General features: G+C 41.9%; 1 protein-coding gene across 2 annotated transcripts in view; it reads right to left on the reverse strand.

Moving 5' to 3' along the window:
• Positions 1-856: 856 nt before the first annotated feature.
• Positions 857-25,190, reverse strand: part of IQCK (IQ motif containing K) — a 129,818-nt gene continuing 105,484 nt past the window's right edge. For both annotated transcript variants that reach the window (XM_041748332.1, XM_041748331.1), the window contains one exon: positions 857-1,920. In XM_041748332.1, the coding sequence (XP_041604266.1) occupies positions 1,865-1,920 (56 nt within the window). In that variant the 3' untranslated portion in view covers positions 857-1,864. The remainder of the gene's footprint in view (positions 1,921-25,190) is intronic.

A 25,190-nucleotide genomic window follows, 5' to 3' on the forward strand; every position in this document is an offset into this window, starting at 1 on the left:
TGAGCACCGCGTAAATGGCATGGCTACAGGGGAAAGTAACGTTTCACCAACATAAAGATGGAACCAGCTTTGAGCCGTGGGAAACCTCACTTTATGAGACCTCCTCCCCCCCACACACACACTCTCTTTTTAAATCTCTGATACGTTATTGTGCTTCTGGGTTTTGTCTTATTTTGGCTTTAAAGTTGAGAGTGGGCTGGATGCCCTCCCAATGGGGCCAAGGTGGGGAGTGAGGGCAGAGAGCAGAGAACGGGTATTTACTAATGACTCCATCTGAAGGGTACAAAGGGACCTCTTTGCCAAGAGACTGTGGCCGCCAGCTGCCCTCACGGAGCAAACTTTAAATACAAAATCAAACGGCACCTCTGTTTAAGATTTGTTTATGTCAACAACACTTGTTGAGGGAAAATGACCTGGAAGGAGAGCATCTGTGATCAAAATACCTAATTGTAAGCACAAGTCTTTCTGTGTCCGGTTATTAAAATCACTTTGGGACTATAACAGCCACTCCTGTCCCCTCCTTTTAATAGAAAGTTAATAGAAATTTAATAGAAAGTTTAGTAGAAATTCTATCCTGAATTTCTCTACTGGATGGGGGGGATGGGGAGTGAGGGAACCAGCTCGGAGAACTGACAAAGTGGGAAAATCTGGGGATCCCGTGCTTTTAGCACAGAGTCTGTCAGGGGCCCACTGAACTCGTGTAAACTTGGGATGGTCTTTTAGGTTGGCCAATGCTGAGTTAAACCCCAAACTGAAAGGGAGCGTTGTGGCTTTTATAATCCAATGATGCAATGATTATACCAGCTTACAAGAGTTCTCAGCAGGTGCTTTTTATTAATTGATGAAGAGCTAAGGCTCATTTTTGATAGATAATATATATTTATTAAATGTATTAATGTGTGTTTTATAATGTACCTTTATTCTCCCCTGGCTGACTGTTGCATACTTATTAAAAAAAAATCGTTAAAGAAATTTCAAGACAATCAATGTGTACCATAAATGACTGTATATAAATATTACAAATTTAAAGGTTGTAAAGCATGGGCAGATAGGTTTTATTTTCAAAATGCTGTTCTTAACACAAAAATAAAGGCTTTACTATTTACTTAAGATGTGTGGTAGCTTGTCAAAACAACCCAGCGTAACTACTTGGCTTTTGGATCTGCCTGGAGGCTAAGTCTGTGGCATTTTGAACGGGAGAGCCCTGGTTAACAGCAAACCGCAGAACAAATGAGGGTAATAAGTTAGCTTTTCCATCAAATGGGGGGCTTTCCATAATACTTTGGGGACTTGACAACCAAAGTCCTTTGTCTGTTATTGTTGTCTGGGCTTAAGTGTCTCAACTTGTTGGATTTGCAATCAGAAATCAGAATTAAGAGTCCATCTCCTTTGGAAATGGTCGTAGCCAATATGCCTTTTTTATGAAAAGAATACTTACCAGATAAAACCCATTGCAGAAGTTTGGGACTTAAATTTAAGTATCGATCTTTCCAAAGGCAGCCAGAGATGGGAAACTGATACCTAAATTAGCACTTCACCATCTCTTGGAACTAGAGCTCACTGTACATTGTAATGACACTTAGTGTAGAAGAATATTCCTGAAGTACTGGATAAAAGAATAAAATCTGGAGATTAAAAAAAAAAAAAAAATCTGGAGATAATGCAGGAAGTAAGATGAGTGCTCTCCTGTGATAAATGATATGCACTAAAGCATGTTTGCCACAAATCCTATCTCGTGTAGAAAAAATTCCATATTCACAGGCACCAAATCTATCCTTTAAAAAATCAAGAGAGGAAGCATAATTTGTACATTTTCCTCATGTAGGGTCATGGAAGCTCCAATTGGGAAAGGTCCCACCGGTGGTTAAGATGGTGGAGTCTTAGGTACAACCTCCTCCTCATCCTCCATTTTGCATTTCACTGCAAAGAAATGAAAGAGAAAGTCAGGACAGCTTTACATACCTAGACAGACTTTTTGAATGCAGCAAACTTCGATGTGTAGTGATCCATGACACCAAAACCCACTGAGCACCCACTATGGCCCTGGTACCACAGATCTACTGGGGAAGAACACAAGGCCATTGTGCTCCAAGGACAGAATCTAAAGTTTCAAAAACACGTCATGTTCATGGCCATCGTTTATTCCCCCCAGTTTTATTGAAAAATAATTGACATACAGCCCTGGATAAATTATGGCATGTTATGGCATACGGCGGGATGGTTTGATTTACGTATATGGTGAAATGGTTACTACAATAGGTTCAGCCGACACCCATCTTCCCATACAGATACAGTAAAAAGAAAAGGAAAAAAAATTATTGTGATGAGAACGTTTGGGATCTACTCTTAACAACTTTCCTATATATCACATAGCAGTGTTAGCTGTAGTCATCATGTGTACGTTATATCCCTAGTTCTGATTTATCATGTAACTAGAAGTTTATGTCCCTGGTAACAACAAGTCAGATCTCTTTTCCTGTGAGTTTGGGTTTGGTTTGGTTTTAGATTCCACACATAAATGAGATCATACAGTATTTGTCTTTCTCTACCTGACTTATTTCACTTAGCATAATGCCTTCAAAGTCCATCACAGCCTTTTTAATTTAGTTCAGCAGTAGGTCAAAAGTATGCTTTGCAGGGCGGGGGAACTGAAGAAAGGAAGTTTTTACTGAAGATGATGACAGATTCCAGGCTCTTGACTCAGCCCAGTCTGTCACCACTCACCTTGCTCCCCCCGCCACCCAAAATTAAAAACTCAGGATAACACGAGGGTGAATACAAGGTCAGAAGAGAACCTTTCCTAGTCTTTCATGGTCTGGAAAAGAATGTGATCTGGGGGATTTCCTGCACCAGCCAAACAGGAAAGTTCGCAGAACACAGGATAGCACAACTTGTAAGGGAAATTGTTCCAAAAGGTAAAAGCCACCCCCCACCCTCTGGAAAAATAGGGGAAACCAGGTGTGTGTGTGTGTGGGGGGGGTCCTTTTAGAAAGACCCTCAAAAAAAAAAAAAGAAAGACCCTTTCGTGGTTTTTTTGTTTTGTTTTGTTTTGTTAAGATTTTGTTTACTTATTTGAGAGAGCGCACACACACAATCCAGGGTGGTGAGACCAAGAGGTAGAGAATAGAGGATCTCAAGCAGACTTCATGCTAAGCACAGAGACCAATGTAGGGCTTGATCTCAGGACCTTGAGATCATGACCTGAGCCGAAATCAAGAGTTGGTCCCTTCACCGACTGAGCCACCCAGGTGCCCCAAGAAAGACCCTCTCATTTTTAGGAAGTTTTTGCTTCTAATGTCCAAGTGCTTATCCTGGACATTAATGCCTAAGGCATCTTCTGAGTAAGGTCTCAGGCTCAGGTTACACGAGGAGAGCAGTGTTCTATCAGAAAGGGTGTTGGGGCTTGTTACCATGTAGGACAGATGTTTTGATCTCACGAGGTCCAAGCACGGAGTGAGATGTGGACGCCATCACGTGCAACACAGTTATTTCCTGTTGGAAGTGGCCTGAAAGCTTTCAGCAGCCCAGGATAGCACAGCAGTCTTCAAGCTGGGGCTACAGAAAGACTTTCTAAGGGTACTTGGTCATGGTTTATTCAAAGAAAGTCACTCTCCAAATCCACCGTTTCCATGCGTGGACTTGCAGTTGATAGATTTATAGTGATCCCCTTTCCCACCTCTCCCTGTCCTGGCATTGCCAAGTGTGTGAAAAATCCCCAGGTGCCAGACCAGGAGCCAATGTGTCCCCCAGAATCTCCTTTCTACGTTTAATAACTGTCAAAATTTATAATGTGTTTATTTGGTTTTGTGAACTACTAATGAATATATTAATAACTCAAACCAGAAAAAAAATATTTCTAAGATTTAGAACCTGTATTGCCTGGGAATTTTAAAGAATTGTTTTGAGTGTATATACTTTTTTTGTTCCATATACATATGGAAGCTCCATGGGTAACCACTGTGAATACCCTGCATGTGTCTAGGCCCTACTGATGACAAGGATCCTTCACAGCCAAGGATGCTCTACACCTCTGTAGGTGTTTTCCCCATATCCTGCTGATCCATTATGTGATGTTTAGCAACTGAGTGGGGATGGCAGATTCCTGACTTGTAGCATTTGCTAATTTCCACAGGCGATTTTAAGCTACCAGCCTGACCCCATAACACAGAGCTGGGAGGAGGTCTGCTCCACCTGATGGAACGGCTGCTCTGGGTCCCTATAGGGAGGTATGCAGGGAAACCTCAGGAGCAAGATGGTACTCTAGGCATGGTGAGGGAGAGTAGCAATGTTTGCATCCCTGGGAACCTGTTGGAAATGCAAATCCACAGTTCCACCCAGACCCACGGAAATCAGAAACAGTGGAGCCCAGTAATTCGTGTTCTTAATGAGCCCCCCAGGTGATACTGTTGGATATAAGTTAAAGTTTGATCTACTGCTGCTGATTCTCTGCCCTGGCTGTGTTTAAGAATTACCTGGGCTGGGATCCCTGGGTGGCTCAGCAGTTAAGTATCTGCCTTTGGCCCAGGGCATGATCCTGGAGTTCAGGGGATCAAGTCCCACATCGGACTCCCTGTATGCAGTCTGCCTATGTCTCTGCCCCCCTCTCTCTGTCTCTCATAAATAAAGTCTTTAAAAAAAAAAAGTCATCTGGGCCATTTCGAAGCCTGTTAGTGCCTGGGTCTCACCTCAGACTTTCTGATGTAATTGGTCTGAAGTCCGGGTATTTATTCCAAGTTCCCATATGTTGCTACTGTTCAGCCAGGGTTAAGAAACCCAGACTGAGGTTGGAGTCCCTCTAAGAAAACATGACCATAAAGGCCCTCAGAACAATTCAGAAGAGCCTAGAATTCCCCTCCATGTCGCAGAATTTAAGCAGTTTGAATGACCTCTCTGGCCTACAGCTGGCAGACAGGCGCTAGAGGCTACTCACCACCAAAGAGAGAAGGACGGTTGGCTGCTGGGAAGAGTTCTCAGCCCTTGAATTTCTGTTGTTCCCCAGCCCTCCCTGAAAGAAGAATTCACCTGCTCACCTTTGTCCCAGTATTTTAACCAATTCCTGCCCATGCCTTGATAACCTGTCTTAGCCACCCCTACACTTGGACTTCACCTGGGGAAAAAGCCCTTATTATGTCTTTCAGATTATTCCGATTATAACACAAAAATCTTGAGAAAGGAGAGCGGAAAAAGATGCTAGGACTGCTCCTCCAGATTGAAAGGTCAAAATACTATCTAGAGTTGATGGGCTGGAAATAAAGCTGGACATGGAGCCTCATAATGGAATCACCTGGAGAGCTTTGAACCTCTAAGTGCCCAACCTGACCCTGGTCAATCAGGTCAGCATCTCTGGGGGTGGGGACTGTCCACTGGTGCAACCACATTGGAAAGGTGGCTTTATCAAGTGAAACTGAGTTTGCATGCTCCCTGCAATGCAGCAATTGCACTCCTGTATCCATCCCCTGGGGAAACCCTTGCACACATGTTCTGGGAGACAAGGATTAAGACGTTCATGATAGTAGAAAGCAGCAAACAGCCCAAATGTCTATCAACAGCTGACTGGATGAATAAATCATGGTCTACTTGAAAAGTGAGTATATAGCAGTGAACATGGGTAAACCTCAGCTACACCTGTCGACTTAGATTAGCTCACCAGTGTTGAAGGAAAGATGCAAGGCACAGAGTAATAAATATAGTGCAATTCTATTTACAGCAAATCTAAATACTGAGGAGTGCCTATAGAAGAGCTCTAAAAAAAGGCAAGAGAACAGGGGCACCTGGCTGCTCAGTCGGTAGAGTGTCAACTCTTGATCTCAGGGTTGTGAGTTCAAGCCCCATGTTGGGTGGAGAGATTACTTAAAAATAAAATCTTTAAAAAAAAAAAAAAAGAAGTGTACAATTAGCACAAAAGTCAGGGTAAGTGGCTTCACTGGGGAAAGAAGAGGTTGAAAGGTGTTGACAGTATTCTCCTTCCTTAACTGGAATGGTAGTTATATGTGAGTGTTTGCCTTGCTGTTTATTACTTTATAGTCAGTGTTCTATGAATATTTCCTCCACCTCAACTCCCCACCCCCAAATAAAACAGGTAAAAAGAAATAAATATGGTAGTATATTACTTGAAATTACAAAGTCAACTAATAAAGGAAAAGAACAATTTTTTTTTAAAGATTTTACTTATCTATTCATGACGGACACACAGACAGAGAGAGAGAGAGAGGCAGAGACACAGGCAGAGGAAGAAGCAGGCTCCATGCAGGGAGCCCGACTCCATCCTGGGTCTCCCAAGATTAGGCCGAAGGCAGCGCTAAACCGCTAGGCCACTGGGGCTGCCCTAGAAAAGAACAATTTAACTGTTTGGGGGAGGGTGGAGATGGGGTATGAACTAGTGAACTCGTCCTCATCTGTCACAGCAAGAAATCAGTAGATAATGTCTAAAAGCATATCTAACGTATCTAAAATCTTAACTAGCCAGAGAGAAACAGCCAAGAGTTCAAAGTGATTGCTATAGCAGAGGGTGACACAAAGGCAATGCTCAGCGTGTCCTTCTGTCCAGCCGGTACAGCAGTCCCCCTTTATGCTCGGGAGACACGTTCCAAGACCCCCAGTAGATGCTCAAAACCATAGATAAGGCAGGGGAGGGGTACTGTGTTTTTAACCATGGGAATCACGTGCAGGGACTCCTTTACTGTTTCTGTAAGACACAGATTCAAGTGTCCCCTTTGTGGGTTGCTTCCTGGTCTTGGCAGGACAGAGCCTTGCACAGCTACGTCCACCAGGTAGGTCAAAGGGGGGGCGATGGGGCGGAGGCAGGTAGCAATGGCTGATTAGAAGAACCGGGTTGCCATTTCAGTGTAGAGACCTCATGGTGGTTGGCCTCCAACACCAACAGACGGATTCTCCATGCCCCTGCACCGTCCTTGTCCCCTCAGCAGGCTGGTGCACCGCCAGTTCCGGAAGGGCTGGCGGGTGGAAACTCCCAGAGACGTGAGCCAACCCTTCAGCTTCAATTAAAGACAGTGTGACAAGAAAGGCTCTGCATACTAATGAGACTTGCTTCCGCGGTTTCCTCCTCTTGGTCACCCTCCTCTCCTGTTCCAGTCAGTGATAAGGCTGAGAACTCCCGACAGTTGGGAGAAACTGCCTAAGGCTTGAGACACAGGACATTGGTGGACCACAGGGTCATCCAGCCTCTCCTTCGGGTTGCCCAGATGTGGCCTCAGCATAAAGGATCCCCTGGGGTGGATCCCTGGGCTGCTCCAGACTTTTAGTATCAGATCTCCAGCAGTAGATCCTGGGCATCAGGATCCCCCACCTCTGTGCTTTGAGTGATCCTTTTGATGTGACAAGATTGGGAAGAGCCCTGTGTCACTCAGCCAGCACTCAGCACCTGTCTCCTGGGGGCCCAGGTGTGAGATGGTGCTGGGAGGAGCCAACAAGACCAGGCCTGCAAAGTGCTTGCCACTGAGTCTGATCCAGAGTCAGACACTCAGTAAATATTACCTACTATTATTTTTACGGCATAGTCTCTGATCTCAAGGAGCTCGCAGTCTAGAGGGGGAAGCAGAAAAACAAACAGGGAATTATAAGAACCAAGAAGTGTGCCCACACCGTTAGGAGAAGTTCCTGCAATAAATGCCCACCCGTCAAACAGCTCTGTATGCCTAAAACAGTACTGTGTCCTGCGTTACAAAGAGGAGCCTGGTTCACACTCTAAAGTCAGCAATATACTTAAACCTTAAAGTATAAATTTGTTATCCAATTAGCACCCAGTTTCTAGGATCCCAGGTAAGTAATACAAGCAAGCACTTCTGTGGCACTGACTGAGCCCTTTACACACATGAAGTGACAGTGAAGTAAGTGCTGTGATTTCCCCCAGTGTGACAGACCAGGAGACTGAGGCACACAGGTTATGCAGCTTGCCCATCACACAGTGGGCTATCTGCCTCCTGCATTCATGCCCTTAACCCCTGCAAGGTCATGGTCTCACAGTGTCTCTCACCCGGTAGATGAAGATTTCCTTGCTCAAAGATACCATAAAAAAGCATGCAGACAAAGGTGTTTGGGGCTACATCATTTACCACAAAAACAGCTTGGGAACAACGATCAGGGAATGATTAGGTATCTGATCATTTATAAACTTGGTAAAACATGTGAAGCCATTAAAAATGGGATGCTTTTGCAAAGTTTGAAGGAATAGGGAGAAATATCAAGCAGAATATAGTGAGGCACATTTCCTGTAAATTTTGACGATGCAAATTTAAAATTGCTCAACATCAAAAGTTAACAGCTGTCTCCAACGGGGACACTAAGGCTCTGTCTGTTGGTTTTGGAAGCCAACCATGATGATGTTTCTAAAGGTAAAGTGGAAACCAGTTTCTTTCATTCACTCAATTCTGCCCCCTTCCCTCCTAACTTTAAAAAAAAAATTCTGGAGAATAAATGACTCCTGTTTTACACTTATTCCAGGTTGAGGCCTTCCATAGTATATCCTCAAAAAAAATTTTTTTAAAGATTTATTTATCTATTTGAGAAAGAGAGAGTATGCATGTGTGTATGCACAAGTGGGGGGAGGGGCAGAGGGAGAGAATCTTCAAGAAGACTCTCTGATGAGCACAAAGCTCCATCCCATGAGATCATGACCTGAGCCAAAACCAAGAGTCAGAGACTCAACTGACTGAGCTACCCAGAGACCACCATAGTACATCCTTAAATGTGACTGCCTTTTACAAAATCACATTCATTTCCCTCAAAAATCATGTCTATTACCTCAACTAAGTGATGGTTCAGCATCTCAACTATGTTTAAAAAACAAAACAAAATACCTAAACATACAAAAAAATGATTGAAAGGAAATGGGTGAATTTCCGCTTTCCCAAATGTCTACAATATATGTGTACTGCTATACAATTGGGAAAAACTTCCTTTCTAGAAGAATTATCAGAAAATATACCAGAGGGGAGAAAAAAAAATTACTGTCAAAAGAATGAATACCTATACAATAGTACTACAATCAGAGCTCAAAGATGGAAAAAGGCAGAAAGGATAAGAAATGGTGCCAAATGGCCAATAATAAGCTGCAGGAGTCTGGGAGGAGGGGCCAGACCCAGCACTGGGAGACCCTGAGAGATCCACCCGAAGATGAAGTTGCCTTGGTAGAGGTGACCACTGTCAAAATTTTAATGAAATGTACACTAGGAAGTTTCTGACTAGAAACTTGCTAGAAAAATAATGTTTTCCCTTCTGTTTACTTGGTCACAGTAGTGTAGACTTCAAAGTCAAGTAGACCCAGTCTTCAAATCTTGGCTCTGCCATTTCAGAGCTGGGTGACAACCATCTCCAACCTAATTTCATTTGAACTTCAAGTATAATAATCTCAACCTCACAGAGTCTTTATACAGATTAAAGAGGATAATGTACTTATTTATTTTTATTTGAGAGAGAGAGAGAGCACGTGTGTGCGCATGGGAGGGGAGGGGCAGAAGGAGAGGGAGAGAGCGTCTCAAGCAGACTCCATGCTCAGCGTAGAGCCCCACACAAGGCTCGATCTCATGCTTGTGAGATCACTGCTTGAACTGAAACCAAGAATCTGACACCTAACCAATTTTGCCACCCAGGTGCCCTGAGGGGATAATGTATGTATACATGTATTTATGTATGTATGTGTGTATGTATTTCTTATTTGAAAGAGAGAGGGGATCCCTGGGTGGCTCAGCGTTTTAGCACCTGCCTTTGGCCCGGAGCACGATCCTAGAGTCCCGGGATCAAGTCCCGTGTCGGGCTCCCAGCATGGAGCCTGTTTCTCCCTCTGCCTGTGTCTCTGCCTCTCTCTCTCTTTCTCTCTCTCTCTCTCTATCATGAATAAATAAATAGATAGATAGATAGATAGATAGATAAATCTTTAAAGAGAGAGAGAGAGATGGTAAGAGTGGGGTTAGGTGCAGAAAGAGGAGAGAGAAAAGAAGACTCCCTGTTGAGCAAGGAGCCCAATGTTGGACTGATCCCAGGACCCTGAGATCATAACCTGAGCTGAAGGCAGCCGCTTAACCGACTGAGCCAACCAGGCACCCAGGGGACAATGTATTTAAAATGCCTGGTGCAGGACTGACACATAATGGATACCAACTAATATGACTTCTTTTCTCCCACATGGGCTGTAGAAATATAAGTTGAAACACCGCTAGAGAGTTCACTTAGCATTTTGAAAAATTCATAGTATGTCACTCATCTGCAAGTTATTTCTCTTACAAGCTTGCCATCAAACACAGTTAAGAACTTGAAAGTAAGCAGAAACCAGCCTAGATGCTCTGTGTGCCCCAAACTCTGCTATATTGGTCGTAGGAGAGCCTCTGCAGCCTCTCTCAGAACATGCGTGCTCATTCTTTAAACCTCCTACTGACAAACTGAGCTATCCGACATCCCAAGAGTATAACTGGGTTTAGGAATGCAACGGGGTGTCCCAATGGCTGATGATCACATAAGACCGTGTGCAACATCATTAGTCGTCATGGAAATTAAGGGCCTGATGAGACAGCTGGTACACACCCACCCACCCATCAGGATAGTTACAATGGAAGAGACTCACCAAACCAAGTGTTAGCAAGGATGCAAAGCACCTGGAAAGCTCAGGCACTGCTAGTGCGAACAGGAAATGGCGCAACCACTTTAGAAAATGACTTGGCAGTAATCATCTAAAATTAAATACTGTGTATACTCCCAGACCCATCAATTCCACTCCTGGGTAGTCTGTGACTAAAGTATTTCAGGACAGAAAACATACAAGGATATACAAGGACATTCATAATAGCAGTGTATTTCATAATAGCCAAAAACTGGGTACAGCTCAAGTGTTCATCAGTAAAGTAAATGGACATACAAAATGTAATAATATTCACATGAAAGACTACTACACATCAGTGAACCAGAGCAAACTACTGTTATCCTCAACAATCTGACTGAATCTTCCAGACATTACAGTCAGCAAAAGAAGCCAGGCACAAGGAAGTTCATCCTGTGTTTTCTACTTATTTGAGAATAACCAGAACTACACTATGGTTTTAGGAATCCATGTAGAGTTTGCCTTGGGGTTGGGGGCTACTGACTGGGTGGGGGTACGAGAGAGCCCGCAGAGGTGCTGGACATGGCTTTATCTTGATCTGGGTGGTGGTTATGCTGGGGTATACATACACAGAGGTTCACGTAGGACTAGTATATCTTACTGCCTGTAAGTTTTATTTCAACAATAAAGTAGAATAAAATAAAGTAAAAGTAAAATACAATAAAATAAATTGGGAAATGGGGAGGAAAAGAACAGATAGAAAGATCTGAGGACCTTTGGGGCACCTGGATGGCTCAGTTGGTTAAGTGGCTGCCTTCAGCTCAGGTCATGATCCCAGGTCCTGGGATCAAGCCACACATCAGGCTCCCTGCTTGATGGGCAGCCTGTTTCTCCCTCTCCACTGCTTGTACATGAGCTCTCTCTCTTTCTCTCTCTCTCTCTCAGATAAATAAATAAAACCTTTAAAAAAATCTGAGGACCTTTTAATTCAGATCTAGGGTCAAAAGTCTTAGGTAGTTCAGTAGTTCCTATGGGCACCATACATCTGCAACAGAATATTACCAATATCACATAATTAATTAAGAAACTTGCATTAACTGACTGCTGGACATTATGTTAATTTATCATCTCATTCAATCCCCCCAGACACTCTGGGAGTAGATGCTGTCATTATTTCCATTTTACTGATGAGAAAATGAAGGCTCAGAGAGACGCTAAGCAACTTGCCCAAGGTCCCAGAGCTAAGTAAATGGCCATGCCAAGATTCTAAGCCTGGTCTATCTGAATTCAAAATCCACGGTCTAAACTGTCAAGTCATAGCACCACAAAGTAAAAATTGGGGTGTCTGATCGTGACCCAGAATCATCCAATGGAGCTTACAGTTATGTTCTATACTTTCCAATCAGGAAGGCAGGAGATATACAATATATATTTCCAAGATTTTAGTTCTTTTCTGTTGTATTTGACTGAATTTTATTTATTTTATTATTTTTTAAAGATTTTATTTTATTTATTCATGAGAGACAGAGAGAGAGAGGCAGAAACACAGGTAGAGGGAGAAGCAGGCTCCCTGTGGGGAGCCTGATGCGGGACTCAATCCCAGATCCTGGGATCACAACCTGAGCCAAAGGTAGATGCTCAACCACTGAGCCACTCAGGTGCCCCTATTGGACTCAGTTTTAAAAATCAGTTTATTTTTCCATTATAAAAACAAAACAGCCATTTTGGAAAATTGGAAGAACACAGAAAAAGTATAAAAAAGTCAACAAAAATAATTCCACATCCCCCCCAGTGGAGGAAAAAGTGATGGAAGACTTTTTTTTTTTCTAAAAAGAAATATAAGAGTGCCTGGGTGGCTCAGAGGGTTAAGCATCTGCCTTCAGCTCAGGTCATGATCTACAGGTTCTGGAATCGAGCCATACATTGGGCTCCCGGCTCAGCGGGGAGCCTGCTTCTCCCTATCCCTCTGCCTCTGCCTCTTCCCCTACTCATGCTCTCTCTCTGTGTCAAATAAATAAAATCTTAAAAAAAAAAAAAAGAAAAAGAAAAGAAATCTATGTTGACATTGGAAGAGTAAATGTCAATAGTCTGAAAAGTTTACCTTCCTTTCTTGACAGTGTCAGATGTTGGGCTGCATTATTTTAAGGAACATTGAGCCTTGGAAGCCAAAGGCACTGGGGAGAATTTGACAGTCTTGAATGTGCAATAATTAAGACTTATTGCTGACTTCTAAACAGTGTTACTAAAGTAAACTCAATGAAGTCTCCTGGAAGGCAGTATTTTAAATGGGGACATTTAGTGCTGAAGTAACAACGTTGGTTATATTGAGATAAAAACACGAGGATTCTCAAATTTTGACCCTGGAAAGGATCTGGATTCCTAGAGAGGAAGATATTTAATAAAAGATTGTTTTTTATAAGTGAGACCCCGATGCAGGAAGAGAGCCACCAAGGCAAAACCAGTGACAGGGCCATTGGAGCAGACCGTGGTTGCTCAGACTCCGCTTCTGGAACCAGAATCCTACCATCATTTACCAACTGGGTAACCTAAGCAAGTCTCTGAAGCCCTTGGAAGCCTCAGCTCCCTCATGAATTCTAAGACCTTCATCTCAGTGACATGAAGAATGACATAAGATGACCCATTGTCCAGCACACAATAGGTGTGCAATAAAATTCTTTTTTTTAAGATTTTATTTTTAAGAAATCTCTACACCCAAGTTACAACCTTGAGTTCAAGAGACACATGCTCCACAGACTGAGCCAGCCAGGCACCCCTCAATGAAATTCTTTCTTTCTTTTTCAGTGTTTTATTTATTTGAGAGAGAGAGAGAACAGGCACACGCACACACACACACACACACACACACACACACAGAAGCAGGTTGCCGGGGTGGGATGGACAGGGCAGAGGGAGAGGAAGAAACAGACTCCACGCTGAGCAGGAAGCCTGACACAGGTCTCCATCCCAAGACCCCAGGATCATGACCTGAGGTGAAGGCAGATGCTTAGCTGACTGAGCCACCCAGGCACCCCTCAATGAAATTATTTCTTAATCATGCAAGTAACACAACGTCTGTAGAAAAACTGGAAAATATGCTATTTCTAAAGAGATATTTAAATGAATTTTCTTTTCGTCATGTGTGTAAGCTTTATGTGCTATTCACTGTCTATATCACTATAAGCATTTTCTCTCCACATCTCAATTTCCGAGGGTAAGCTCATTTCTCAGCTGAATTGCATCAAGGTTGGAATTTCAGCACAGCGGTTTACATTGCCACCATCCACTAGGTTGCCCTTCACAATTCAGTGTCTTCAAAAGCCTAGTGAGTCATGGGTGTGAATGAACAGACGAACCCCGTCAGCCGCGTCTTGTGACTTTTTTATTTATCGCTGCATTCCCAGCTGCCGCTGCCAAGATGGAACCTTTAGAAATATCCCAAGCATTTTGAATTAGCCTGAGTATAAACAGTCTCATCCAGTTCAGACTGGCAGAAGCTTGGTATATTAAATGTTGCCTTTAAGCAAACAGGAAACAAATCCTCCAGTTTATTCTTAAGCAGTTCCTTTACAAGTGTAACAATTTAATAACTAATCGAGAAATCATTTCAGTCTGTACTGAGGAACTAGGGCAGTCAGTGTTCACTCATTATCTTAGTGCTTGGTCCAGAACCCAGGGCAGACAGGGCTCAAGTCATGAAACTCCAAGGATGAATAAACCAAACTTAACCGACATTAAGAAAGGGGTGGGAATTAACTAATTAATTAATTAATACTGAAAAGAAAATGTGAATGTTTGTAACGATGGATATTGGTGAGAAATATATTTACCTCCAAACAAAATTATCTTTTATTTATATTTTATTTTTTAGATTTATTCATGAGAGAGAGAGCACAAGCAGGGGCTGTGGCAGAGGGCCAGGGTGCTCCAAAACACCAGAAAGGATCACTCTGGGGAACCTAGTGGCTCAGTTGGTTAAGCATCTGCCTTCAGCTCAGGTCATGATCTCAGGGTCCTGGGATCCAGCCCCATATCGGGCTTCCAGCTCAGGGAGGAGTCTGCTTTCTCTCTCTACTTCTCACCACTCTGTGTGTGTGCTCCCTCTCAAATAAATAACATCTTTTAAAAAAGATAAAAAAAGAAAGGATCACTCAAATCAGCTATGTCATTCTTAACCCATAAATGTCTCCTAAATGTATCCACTTCGGTCCATTCCCACTGCCAACAGGTCACCTAATCTGCCCCGGCCTACAACCACATTCACCTCTCTGGATAGCCCATCTGATGGTGCCACTGCTTAGCTCAAACCCTCTAAAGGCCCCCTGCTGCCCTCAGGATCAAATCCACAGGCTTTAACAGGGTCCATGAGGCCATTGCTCTGCCCTGGCTGCTCTGTCACCCGGCATTCTGCTTTTGCCACATGGGTCTTCTTTCAGTCTCCCTTCCAGAATCAGGGTCTTGACTTAGGTCCTTTTCTCATCCTGGAAAGCCCTCCCTGCCACTCACATCAATTAATTTCTAGCTCAATTCTGATCTCAGCCTAGGGGAACCTATTCAAATACCCCTGCTAGTCTCTGGTGGCACCCTGAACTTCTTTGAAGCACTCATCACAGTTTGTAATCAAGTACTTGTATGACTACTGGAATAGTGTCTGCTTCCCCACTGGACTTTGGTTTCCAGTAGAGCAAGGTATTAGCTTATGGTCTCCATTGTCTCCCCAGCACCCCATCTGTCCAATGCCACCAGAGCAGGTGCTCAGTCAATCCTTGTTGACCCAATTAATGAATTCTACTCTAGCTTCCTTTTGTAAGGCCCAACCACCCTCTCTCTCAGCCTCTAGGACACAAACAGACCCACATCTTTCCTGGTAAAAGAATATCCCAATTTTTGTATCAGAGAGGTAAGTGTTTGCATTTGGGCTCAGCACTTACTACCAGCACACCATAGGCCCAGGCATTGACTCACTCGAAGCTTCCGCTTCCTTGCCGATAACACTGGGTTCCAGTGTTCTTATCACACGGGCAATCTTGATATTTAAATACATTAACTGAGGTCACATACAGAAATCTACCTAAAGAATGACCAACACACGACAGGTGCAAAATAAATGGTAGTTCTTATCGTGGTTCAAACTGCTGTGTGCCTGCTTTTGTAGGCTAAGTCCCTTCAGCCACTGCTGCCTCTAAAAAGTAATCCAAAACAGCAAAATATATGGGGGCCTGCTGTCTTCCTTTTTGCATTCCTTTGTCAGTATCTACTGTGTGCTTATTAATGCTAGACCTAAAATGATGAACATGCCAGACAGAGCCTTGCTCTCTTGGAGCTAATCCACGTTTTAATTAAAAGATAAGTGTTTTCGATATGTAAACAATATCTTCCATAGCTACACAAATAGAATTAAACAACCTCATGGCCATTGCTGAGAAATGATTTTAAGAAACTAATCTGAAATACACACAAAGCTTTAGGAATGAAGATATCTATTTGGTGCATGATATTTAGAACACTGTTCTTTGGCTAATGTGAGAAACATTTAATGTCTACTCTTTATTTTTTTTAATTATACTCTGTAAAAAAAGTTTTTTTTTATTTTTTGAGTAATCTCAATACCCAGTGTGAGACTCAAACTCAAAACCCCGAGATCAAGAGTCACATGCTCTACCAACTGAGCCAGCCAGTCACCCTTAATATCTCCTCATTATGATTGCAATTCCCAGGCTGATAGGAAAGACCTGAATGTCAGTCCACTCTCTCTATTTCGGCTACCTATTGCAACTTTTAATATAGCTAGCAACAGTAACAACAATAATCATGAAAATAATAATGATGATGAAAATAATAATAATTATTATTATGGGGCATATGGGTGGCTCAGTTGGTTAAGCGTTCAACTCTTGATCTCAGCTCAGGTCTTGATCTCAGAGTGGTGAGTTCAAGCCTCACATTGGGAGTCTACTTAACAATGGAGTCTACTTAAACAATAAAAACATAAAAAATAACTATAAGTACTATTTATTGAGTCATATGTGTGCTAGGCCAATATTCCTACATTCCTTTAATCTTCAGAACAACTCTATTATTATTATCTGAATTTTTCAGATGAAAACATTGAGGATCAGAGAGGTTTGTGACTTTTCTAAGGTGCAAATGTGGGATTTGACTTGTATTTGAGCCTCTTCTACTGCTTTTTGGGAAATCACCTCAAAGTTTGAATTAAAAGATTAATGTTTTCAATATGTAAAAATATCTTCAGTAGCTTCACAAATAAAATTAACCTCTCTTAGGAATGAAAGCACCATGGTGTCAATATTTATAATAGTGAAGTTTAGAAAGAAGTGTCCGATAGGAAGACAACTAAATTATGTATTTAAGTATATGTAAAATAAGTTTCTAATATAGAAGGATGTTTACGGTGTACAGTTAGGGATACATGAAAATAATTGCTATGGAGTATGATTTCATTGATGTAAAATTAAAGATAAAGTTGCATTTTCAGGGCCCCTGAGTGGCTCAGTCAGTTAAGCTTCTGCCTTCAGGATCCTGGGATCAAGGCCCACATTGGACTCCCTGCTCAGCAGGGAGTCCGCTTCTCTCTCTTCCTCTGACTCTCCTCCCTGAGTGTGCTCTCTCTTCTCTCTCTCTGTCTCAAATAAATACATTGATCTTTTTTAAAAGTTGCATTTTCAAAAACACTGACAATAAAGATGTCAACTGGAGATTCAAAGGTCCCAGAATTGCCAAAAATAATCTTGAAAAAAAGAAAGTTGGAGGACTTGAATTTCCTGAATTAAAAACTTAAAAAGCTATAGTGAGAGACTATATGGTACTAGCATAAGAATAGACATATAGATCAATAGAATAGAATTGAAAGTTCAGAAATAAACTCTGACATTCATGTTCAACTAATTTTCAACAAAGGTGCCAATGTCATTTCAATGGGGAAAGAAGAGTCTCTTCAACAAATGTTGCTGGATGCCTGCATAGCCACATGTAAAAGGATGGAATTGGACCCTTCCCTTGCCATATACAAAAAATAACTCAAAATGGGTTAAAGACTTAAATTAAGGGATTTGAATCATACGACTCTTAGAAAAAAAAAATCATGAATGACCTCAGATCAGGCAATGATTTCTTAGATATGATACTAAGAATATAAACAACAGATGAAAAATAAATTAGATGTCATCACAATTGAAAACTCTTGTACTGGGGATCCCTGGGTGGCTCAGTGGTTTAGCACCTGCCTTTGGCCCGGGGCATGATCCTGGAGTCCCGGGATCAAGTCCCACATCAAGCTCCCTGCGTGGAGCCTGCTTCTCCCTTGGCCTGTGTCTCTGCCTCTCTCTTTCTCTCTCTCTCTTTCTCTGTGTCTCTCATGAATAAATTAATAAAATCTTTGAAAAAGAAAAAAGAACAAGAAAACTCTTGTGCTAAAATAAAATAAAATAAAATAAAATAAATTAAAAAAAAGAAAACTCTTGTGCTTCAGGACACCAAGAAAGTGAAAAGACTGCCTACAAAACTGCAAATTATATATCTAATAAGAAACCTGTATCTAGAATGTATATGGAATTCTTACAACTCAACAATAAAATGACAATCCAACTTAAAAAGGCAAAGGATCTGAACAGACATTTTTTCCAAAAAAGATATGCAAATAGCCAATAAGCACATGAAAAGATAATCAACATCATTAGGCATCAGGGAAACATAAATCAAACCACAATGGGATACCACTTCACACCCACTAGGATGGCTATAATCCAACAGACAGATAATAATGAGTGTTGGCAAGGATGTGCAAAAATTGCATCCAATGCTGGTGGGAATGTAAAATGGTTTAGCCACTCTGAAAACAATCTGGCAGTTCCTTAAAGAGTTGAACCTAGAGTTACCATATGACCCAGCAATTTCACTCCTATGTATATACCCAAGAGAAATGAAAATACATGTTCACATAAAACCAATACATGAATGTTCATAGAAGCATTATTCAAAATAGTCCCAAAATGGAAATAACTCAAACGTCCATCAGCAGATGAAGAGGTGATTGAGATATGATACATCCGCACCATGGATATTCTTCTTCCATCCTATAAGGTGAATTGTGTCCCCCCTCAAACTCATATGTTAAAGCCCCAGATCCCTCACATGACTGTATTGGAAATAGGTCCTTTAAGGAAGTGCTCAACGTTAATGAGGTCATAAGGATACAGCCCTGATCGCCTAAAACTGGTACCGTCCTAGGAAGAGGAAGAGATACCAGAGTTCTCTCTCCATTGTATGATGATCTCGCTGGAAGGCAGCTTCCGCAAATCTGTAGAAGGTCTCTCATCAGAACCTGACCATGTTGGCATCCCAATCTCTGACTCTAGGCCTCCAGCACTGTGGGAAAATATCTCTTATAGGCCAGCTAGCCTGTGGTATGTTGTTACGGCACCTACACTGACTAATACAAGCCATAAAAAGATATGAAGTATAGATAAATGCTGTGACATGGATGGGCCTTGAAGACATTGTGCTGAGTGAAATAAACCTGGCACGAAGGCAACTCTACAGAGAAGAAAAGTAGATTAGTGATTGTCTGGGGCTGAGAGAAATGGGGGTCTTGGAGAGTTATGGCTACAGGAGTAGAGTTTCTTTGTGACATGATGAAAAGATTCTAAAATTGATTGCAGTCATGGCTGCAAATTCTGTGAAAATACTAAAAGCCACTGTCTTGTATGTTTTGAATTGTATGACATATGAATTATATGTCAATAAAGCTGTTTTTAAGGCAGAAAGACAACCTTTCAATAGGGGTCATCTCTGGGTGGTGAGACATACAATGACCAACTTTTTTGTTCAGTTTTCCATAAAGGGAAATTATTGCTACTTTTATAATCAATTAAGAAGAAAGTTACTTTCAAAAATTCCATGAAAACAAAGGCCAGCAGTATCCTCCTTTCCTACAAGGCTGATAAAACTCATACCTCTGCAAGAGCTGGATACACCCCAATGACAACTCCCCCTGGACCAAGCTTCTCAGAGTTTCACGTTCTTTCATATATACGATTTCATGTGAGATTCACAACCTCTGTGTTGTAAACAAGGCAGCTGCCAGTTTTCTTTCTGAATGTATTTATATCTTTCTTTCTCCCTAAAAGGATTTGAAATAATTCATGAAAAATTATAGTTATAAAAATAGGAAGAAAAAAAAAACCAACTCCAAAGAGAAATGAACTCAGATATGCTAGCCTGAAGAGCCAATAAGCCATTATACAAGAGCTTTGAATTGAACTCGGAGGTTCCTGGCAGACAAGGTAAACAGGGAAAGTTAGGGAAGAAGCAAACTATTTCCTCAAGGAGATCAACATTTTCCTGTTATCATCTCCTGAATAACATTTCTCATATGAGGATTTATTTTTGTAAAAGAATTCTATGGAGTTTGGCCCAAACAACATTTTTACAGAAGATGCTGAAGTACATTTAATATGGCTATTCTTAGAGCTACCCTGGTTTCATAAGCCAAAGATATACACCACCTTGGCAAATTCAGGTTAAGTCAGAGGACTTATCCAGTGGTATTCATATTTGCAAACTGCCACTAAATAAGAAATACAATTTTTAAAAGATTATTTATTTATTCATGAGAGACACACACACAGAGAGAGGCAGAGATACAGGCAGAGGGAGAAGCAGTTTCCACACAGGGAACCTGACGTGGGACTCGATCCCAGGTCTCCAGGATCATGCCCTTGGCTGAAGGCAGCGCTAAACCACTGAGCTACCTGGGCTGCCCAGAAATACAATTTACATTGCTTTTATATAGTACACAAACACAACACCTGAAATAAAACTTTCATGGGTGAGCATTTACCTTACTACTAGCAATGCATGCTAATATTTTCTAGGTCTATTTCATCATTTTTTTAAGTATTTATTTATTTATTTGTTTGTTTATTTATTTATTTATTTATTTATTTATTTAGAGGTAGAGAGAGAGCATGAGGGGTAGAGGGAGAAGGAGAGAGAGAATCCCAAACAGACTCCACACTGAGCATGGAGCCCAACTCGGGGCTACATCTCAGGACAATGAGATCACGACCTGAGCTGAAATCAAGAATTGGGTGCTCAGTTGACTGAGCCACTGAGGCATCCCTACTCTTTTATTTTTTAAAATGCTGTAGCAACCCCCTAATTTGATTTCACCATCCACAGTGGGCAAAATAGCTCTTACATAAAGTTGTATGGTTCACAGTAGTCACTGATCCTTACTGAGCACCTAATGTGTATGAGACATTAGACTAAGCATGTTATTACAAACACTGTCTCATATGGGTCTCTCTGGGATTCAGTGAGGGGAGTACTTTTTTTTATTTCCATTGTACAGATGAAGAAACTAAAGCATAAAGAGGTTTAGTAACTTGCTCAAGGTCACAGAGCCAGTGAGAATCTGCAGGTAAGCATTAGCTCAAGTCTTTTAACTCAAACAACCTCTCAGTTGGACTTCTGGCGGGGTGTTAATTTCATTTCACCATTAAAAGATGGAAAATCAGAAAGGTTAAGCGCCTTGCTCAAAGACACACAGCTAGGAAGTTTCCAAGCAGGGTTTGAAGGTAGATCTTGGGGCTCCAAGCCCTGGACTTTTTCTGCCATTATTAGCTGCTCTCTCTGGACAACTTCAAACGTCACTTTGAAACCTCTTAGGAGGTGAGTCTCTAGATGCCATGAAAAGCAAATGAGGGCAACTCCAATGCACGTGTCAACGAGAGGCCATTACACAAGACTCTGTTTCTGCTACCTCCCTCCTGCTTGGATGGGACAAAATAAGGTGCTTTTTAAAAGTTTTTCTAGGGGGATCTGGGTGGCTCAGTCAGTTATATGTCTTTTTCGGCTCAGGTCATGATCCCAGCATCTGGGGATCCAGCCTCGCATCGAGGTCCCTGAGGAGCCTGCTTCTCCCTCTCCCTCGGCTTGCTGCTCTACTGCTTGTGTTCTGTCAAATAAATAAAATCCTTTAAAAAGAAAAGGTTTTCTCTACACTAAAGTATTATAAGTGACAGTGTTAGTGGGTAACTTTTTCTGAACTCTTGATGCTTTTCTGTATTTTTATCATGAGAATGTATTATTTTGATAAGGGGACAGTTTTTAAATCATTTCAAAAGAAATCAGCCTGCCCTTCTTAACATCTAGTTTCCATAGCTCTTTACCTTGAAAATTTTCCATGTCCTGGACTAATGAGAGTTGAATCTGGAAATTGGCAGAACACTTTAGCTACTCAGATCCTAAATTTAGATCCTAAGGGCGAATACCATGGTCAACAGGGCTGGACTGACACTCACAGAGAGAAGGCGGGACAATTAGGGAGGTGGGACCACTGCCCTTTAAACCAGGCTGGCAGTAAGGGCATAGAGGGACATGTGCTTCTTGCCCTCAGCAATTTAATCAGAGGTTAGATCCTGATGGATTTCATATGAAACCAAACACCAACACATTTCTCCCAAGCACTTGAACTCCATAAATAACATCTGTGCATTGCAGCATAATGAGGTGGGGAAGAGGAAGGACTCTGGAATCAAGCTGCCTGGCTCTGCTACTTCTTTGCTGTTCAACATTTTTGTGCCTCAGTTTCTCCATCTATAAAATGGAGACCGCAGTAGCACCTGCTTCACAGGGCTGCTGTGAGGACCGAATCCCTGCTAGGGAAACACTTGGGAAAGTCCTTGCCTCAGGAAGCACACAGTGAGTATGAACATCCCATGTTATTATTTTAGAAAACATAAATAATCAAAAAAGGAAAATAAGCACCTGCATTTCTATTTTAGAAAAAGAGAAACAAAACATGCAGAGATCGATCAACCCATCAATTGCTAGCATTCCTCCCGCTTAGAAATAATTACTACATAGGGGAACCTGGCTGGCTCAGTCAGAAAAGCATGTGACTCTTGATCTCAGGGTTGTGAGTTGGAGCCCCATATTGGGTGTAGAAATTACTAAAAATAAACTAAAAGAAAAGAAAAAAAATCACTATTAGCATTTTAGGGTTATATTCTAGTAGACTTTTCTCTTTGTCCATTTTATATATTACATGTAAGCATATGCCTTCCCTTTGTTTGTGTGTGCATTTGCTTGCTTGCTTGAGAACAGTTCCATTTACTTGTCCTTGTAGTGTTTATTAAGCTAGATAATTTGGAAAGGGGATTATGAAACACAGATTCATTCATTAACCAACAAATACTTCTTGAGCATCTACCATGTGCTGGGCTCTGTTCCAGGTGCTGGGGATAGAGCAGTGGACAAAACAGGAAGGAAAAAAAAAGGTCCCTGCTATTATATAGAATTTATATTGTATGGTTATACAGACAATAAACAAAACAAATCTTTAAAATCCTGGGTGATTCGGGGCAGCCTGGGTAGCTGAGCGGTTTAGTGCTGCCTTTAGCCCAGGTTGTGATCCCGGGGTCCCAGGATTGAGTCCCGCATCGGGCTCCCTGCATGGAGGCTGCTTCTCCTTCTGCCTTTCTCTCTCTCTCTCTCTCTCTCTCTCTCCGTCTCTCATGAATAAATAAATAAAATCTTTAAAAAAAATCCTGGATCATTCAAAAGAATTAAACAATTAAACATTTGAAAAAAATTATTAGTGACTGAGTTATACATATCATGTAGTCAAAGACAATTTGTAAAGGAACCAATACAGCTGACTACAACATATATGCAGCCTCATGTAACATACACAGGAAACATGGCACCCAGCCATCCCAGAGTCCGCTTCCTCCAGTTCCTTCATCACAGCTTGATGGGCAGCCATGACATAAGGCTTTATTTCTCTGAGGCTGCAAAGAAGGGGTGGCGCCCACACCAAGGTCTTGATCTATGCCCACCAGACACAGTATGTTGTAATAACAGTTTGGAAAGGGGCAGCCTGGGTGGCTCAGCAGCTTGGCGCCTGCCTTCGGCCCAGGGCATGATCCTGGAGACCCGGAATCGAGTCCCATGTCGGGCTCCCTGCATGGAGCCTGCTTCTCCCTCTGCCTATGTCTCTACCTCTCTGTCTCTCTGTTTCTCATGAGTAAATAAATTAAATCTTTTTAAGAAAATAAAAAAATAAATAAAAAATAAAAGTTTAGAAAAAAAAAGTTTGGAAGCGATCAGCTCTTTCTGAATCATCCTATAGGGAACATGTTGGATGGGGACAAGTAGGGCAGAGGGATATGGGGAAGCAAGGGTGGTTAGGAAGGACTCACTAAGGAGGTGACATTAAGCAGAGACTCATGGAGGTGATAGAGCAAGCCATGAGGATATGGGGATCTGCTCCTTCATTTTTTTCTCTCAGTTTTTTTTTTTAAGATTTTATTTATTTATTCATGAGAGACACACAGAGAGAGGCAGAGACACAGGCAGAGGGAGAAGCAGGCTCCACGCAGGGAACCTGATGTGGGACTCAAACCCAGGTCTCCAGGATCACGCCCTGAGCCGAAGGCAGACCCTTAACCGCTGAGCCACCCAGGCATCCCTTCTCTCAGTTTTTTTAAAACTTTATTTATTCTAGAGAAAGAGAAAGTGAGGGTAGGGGCAGAGGGAGAGAGAGAGAATCTCAACAGATTCCTCACTGAGCTCAGAGCCCAATGTGGGGCTTGATCTCATGACTTGAGCTGAAATCAAGATTTGGATGCTTAACCCACTGAGCCACCCAGGTGGCTTAATTATTTTTAGGTGTACAGTTCAGTAGCACTGAATCATTACTACCATCCAACCCCATGATTCTTTTCATCCTGCAAAAACTGAAACTCTGTGCCCATTAAACAGGAACTCCTCATTTTCCCTTCTGCTCAGCCTCTGGTAACCACTGTTCTACTTTCTGACTCCATGAATTTGACAATTCTAGGTACCTCATATAAGTGGAATCATACAGTATTTATCCTCTTATAACTGGTTTATTTCACTCAGCACAATGCCCTCAAGATTCATCCATGTTATAACATGTGTCAGAACTTCTTTCCTGGGACACCTGGGTGGCTCAGCAGTTAAGCGTCTGCCTTTAGCTCAGGTCGTGATCCTGGAGTCCTGGGATCAAGTCCATCTCTGTTCCATCAGTCACCTTACAAACACTTATCATCTTCTGAGGGATTTTTTTATAGTATCCATCCAATTTGGGTATGAGGAGGTCTGTGGCTGCGTTTTAATTTTTTTGTAGCATCTTTATTGAAATATGAGTCACATATCATACAATTCACGCATTTAATGTGCACAATTCGGTGGTTTTCAGTAGAGTCACAGATGTGTATGATCATCACCACAACTGATTTTACATTTCCTCACCCCAAAGCAAAACCCCATACCCTTTAGCTATTCCCCTCCATTCCCCCAGCCCTAGGAAACCACTGATCTTTCTGTCTCTGTAGATTTGCTTATTCTGGACATTTCATATAAATGAAATCATATACTATGTGGTGCTTTTGATGTCTGGCTCCTTGCACTTAGTGTAATGCTTTCAGGATTTGTACATGTGGGAGCAGGCATGCATCCTTCATTGCTTCTCATGGTGTGGTCTTCATATCTGTATTGAACACCTTTCAAGCTTTTGGAGAGCATACATTCCAGACTTCTTCCCCAGCCTACAGTCCGTCGACTGACTGAAGGGAAGGCTGTGAGAACAGCAAGG

Source organism: Vulpes lagopus, chromosome 3 (genome assembly GCF_018345385.1).
Source record: "Vulpes lagopus strain Blue_001 chromosome 3, ASM1834538v1, whole genome shotgun sequence".
NCBI lineage: Eukaryota > Metazoa > Chordata > Mammalia > Carnivora > Canidae > Vulpes > Vulpes lagopus.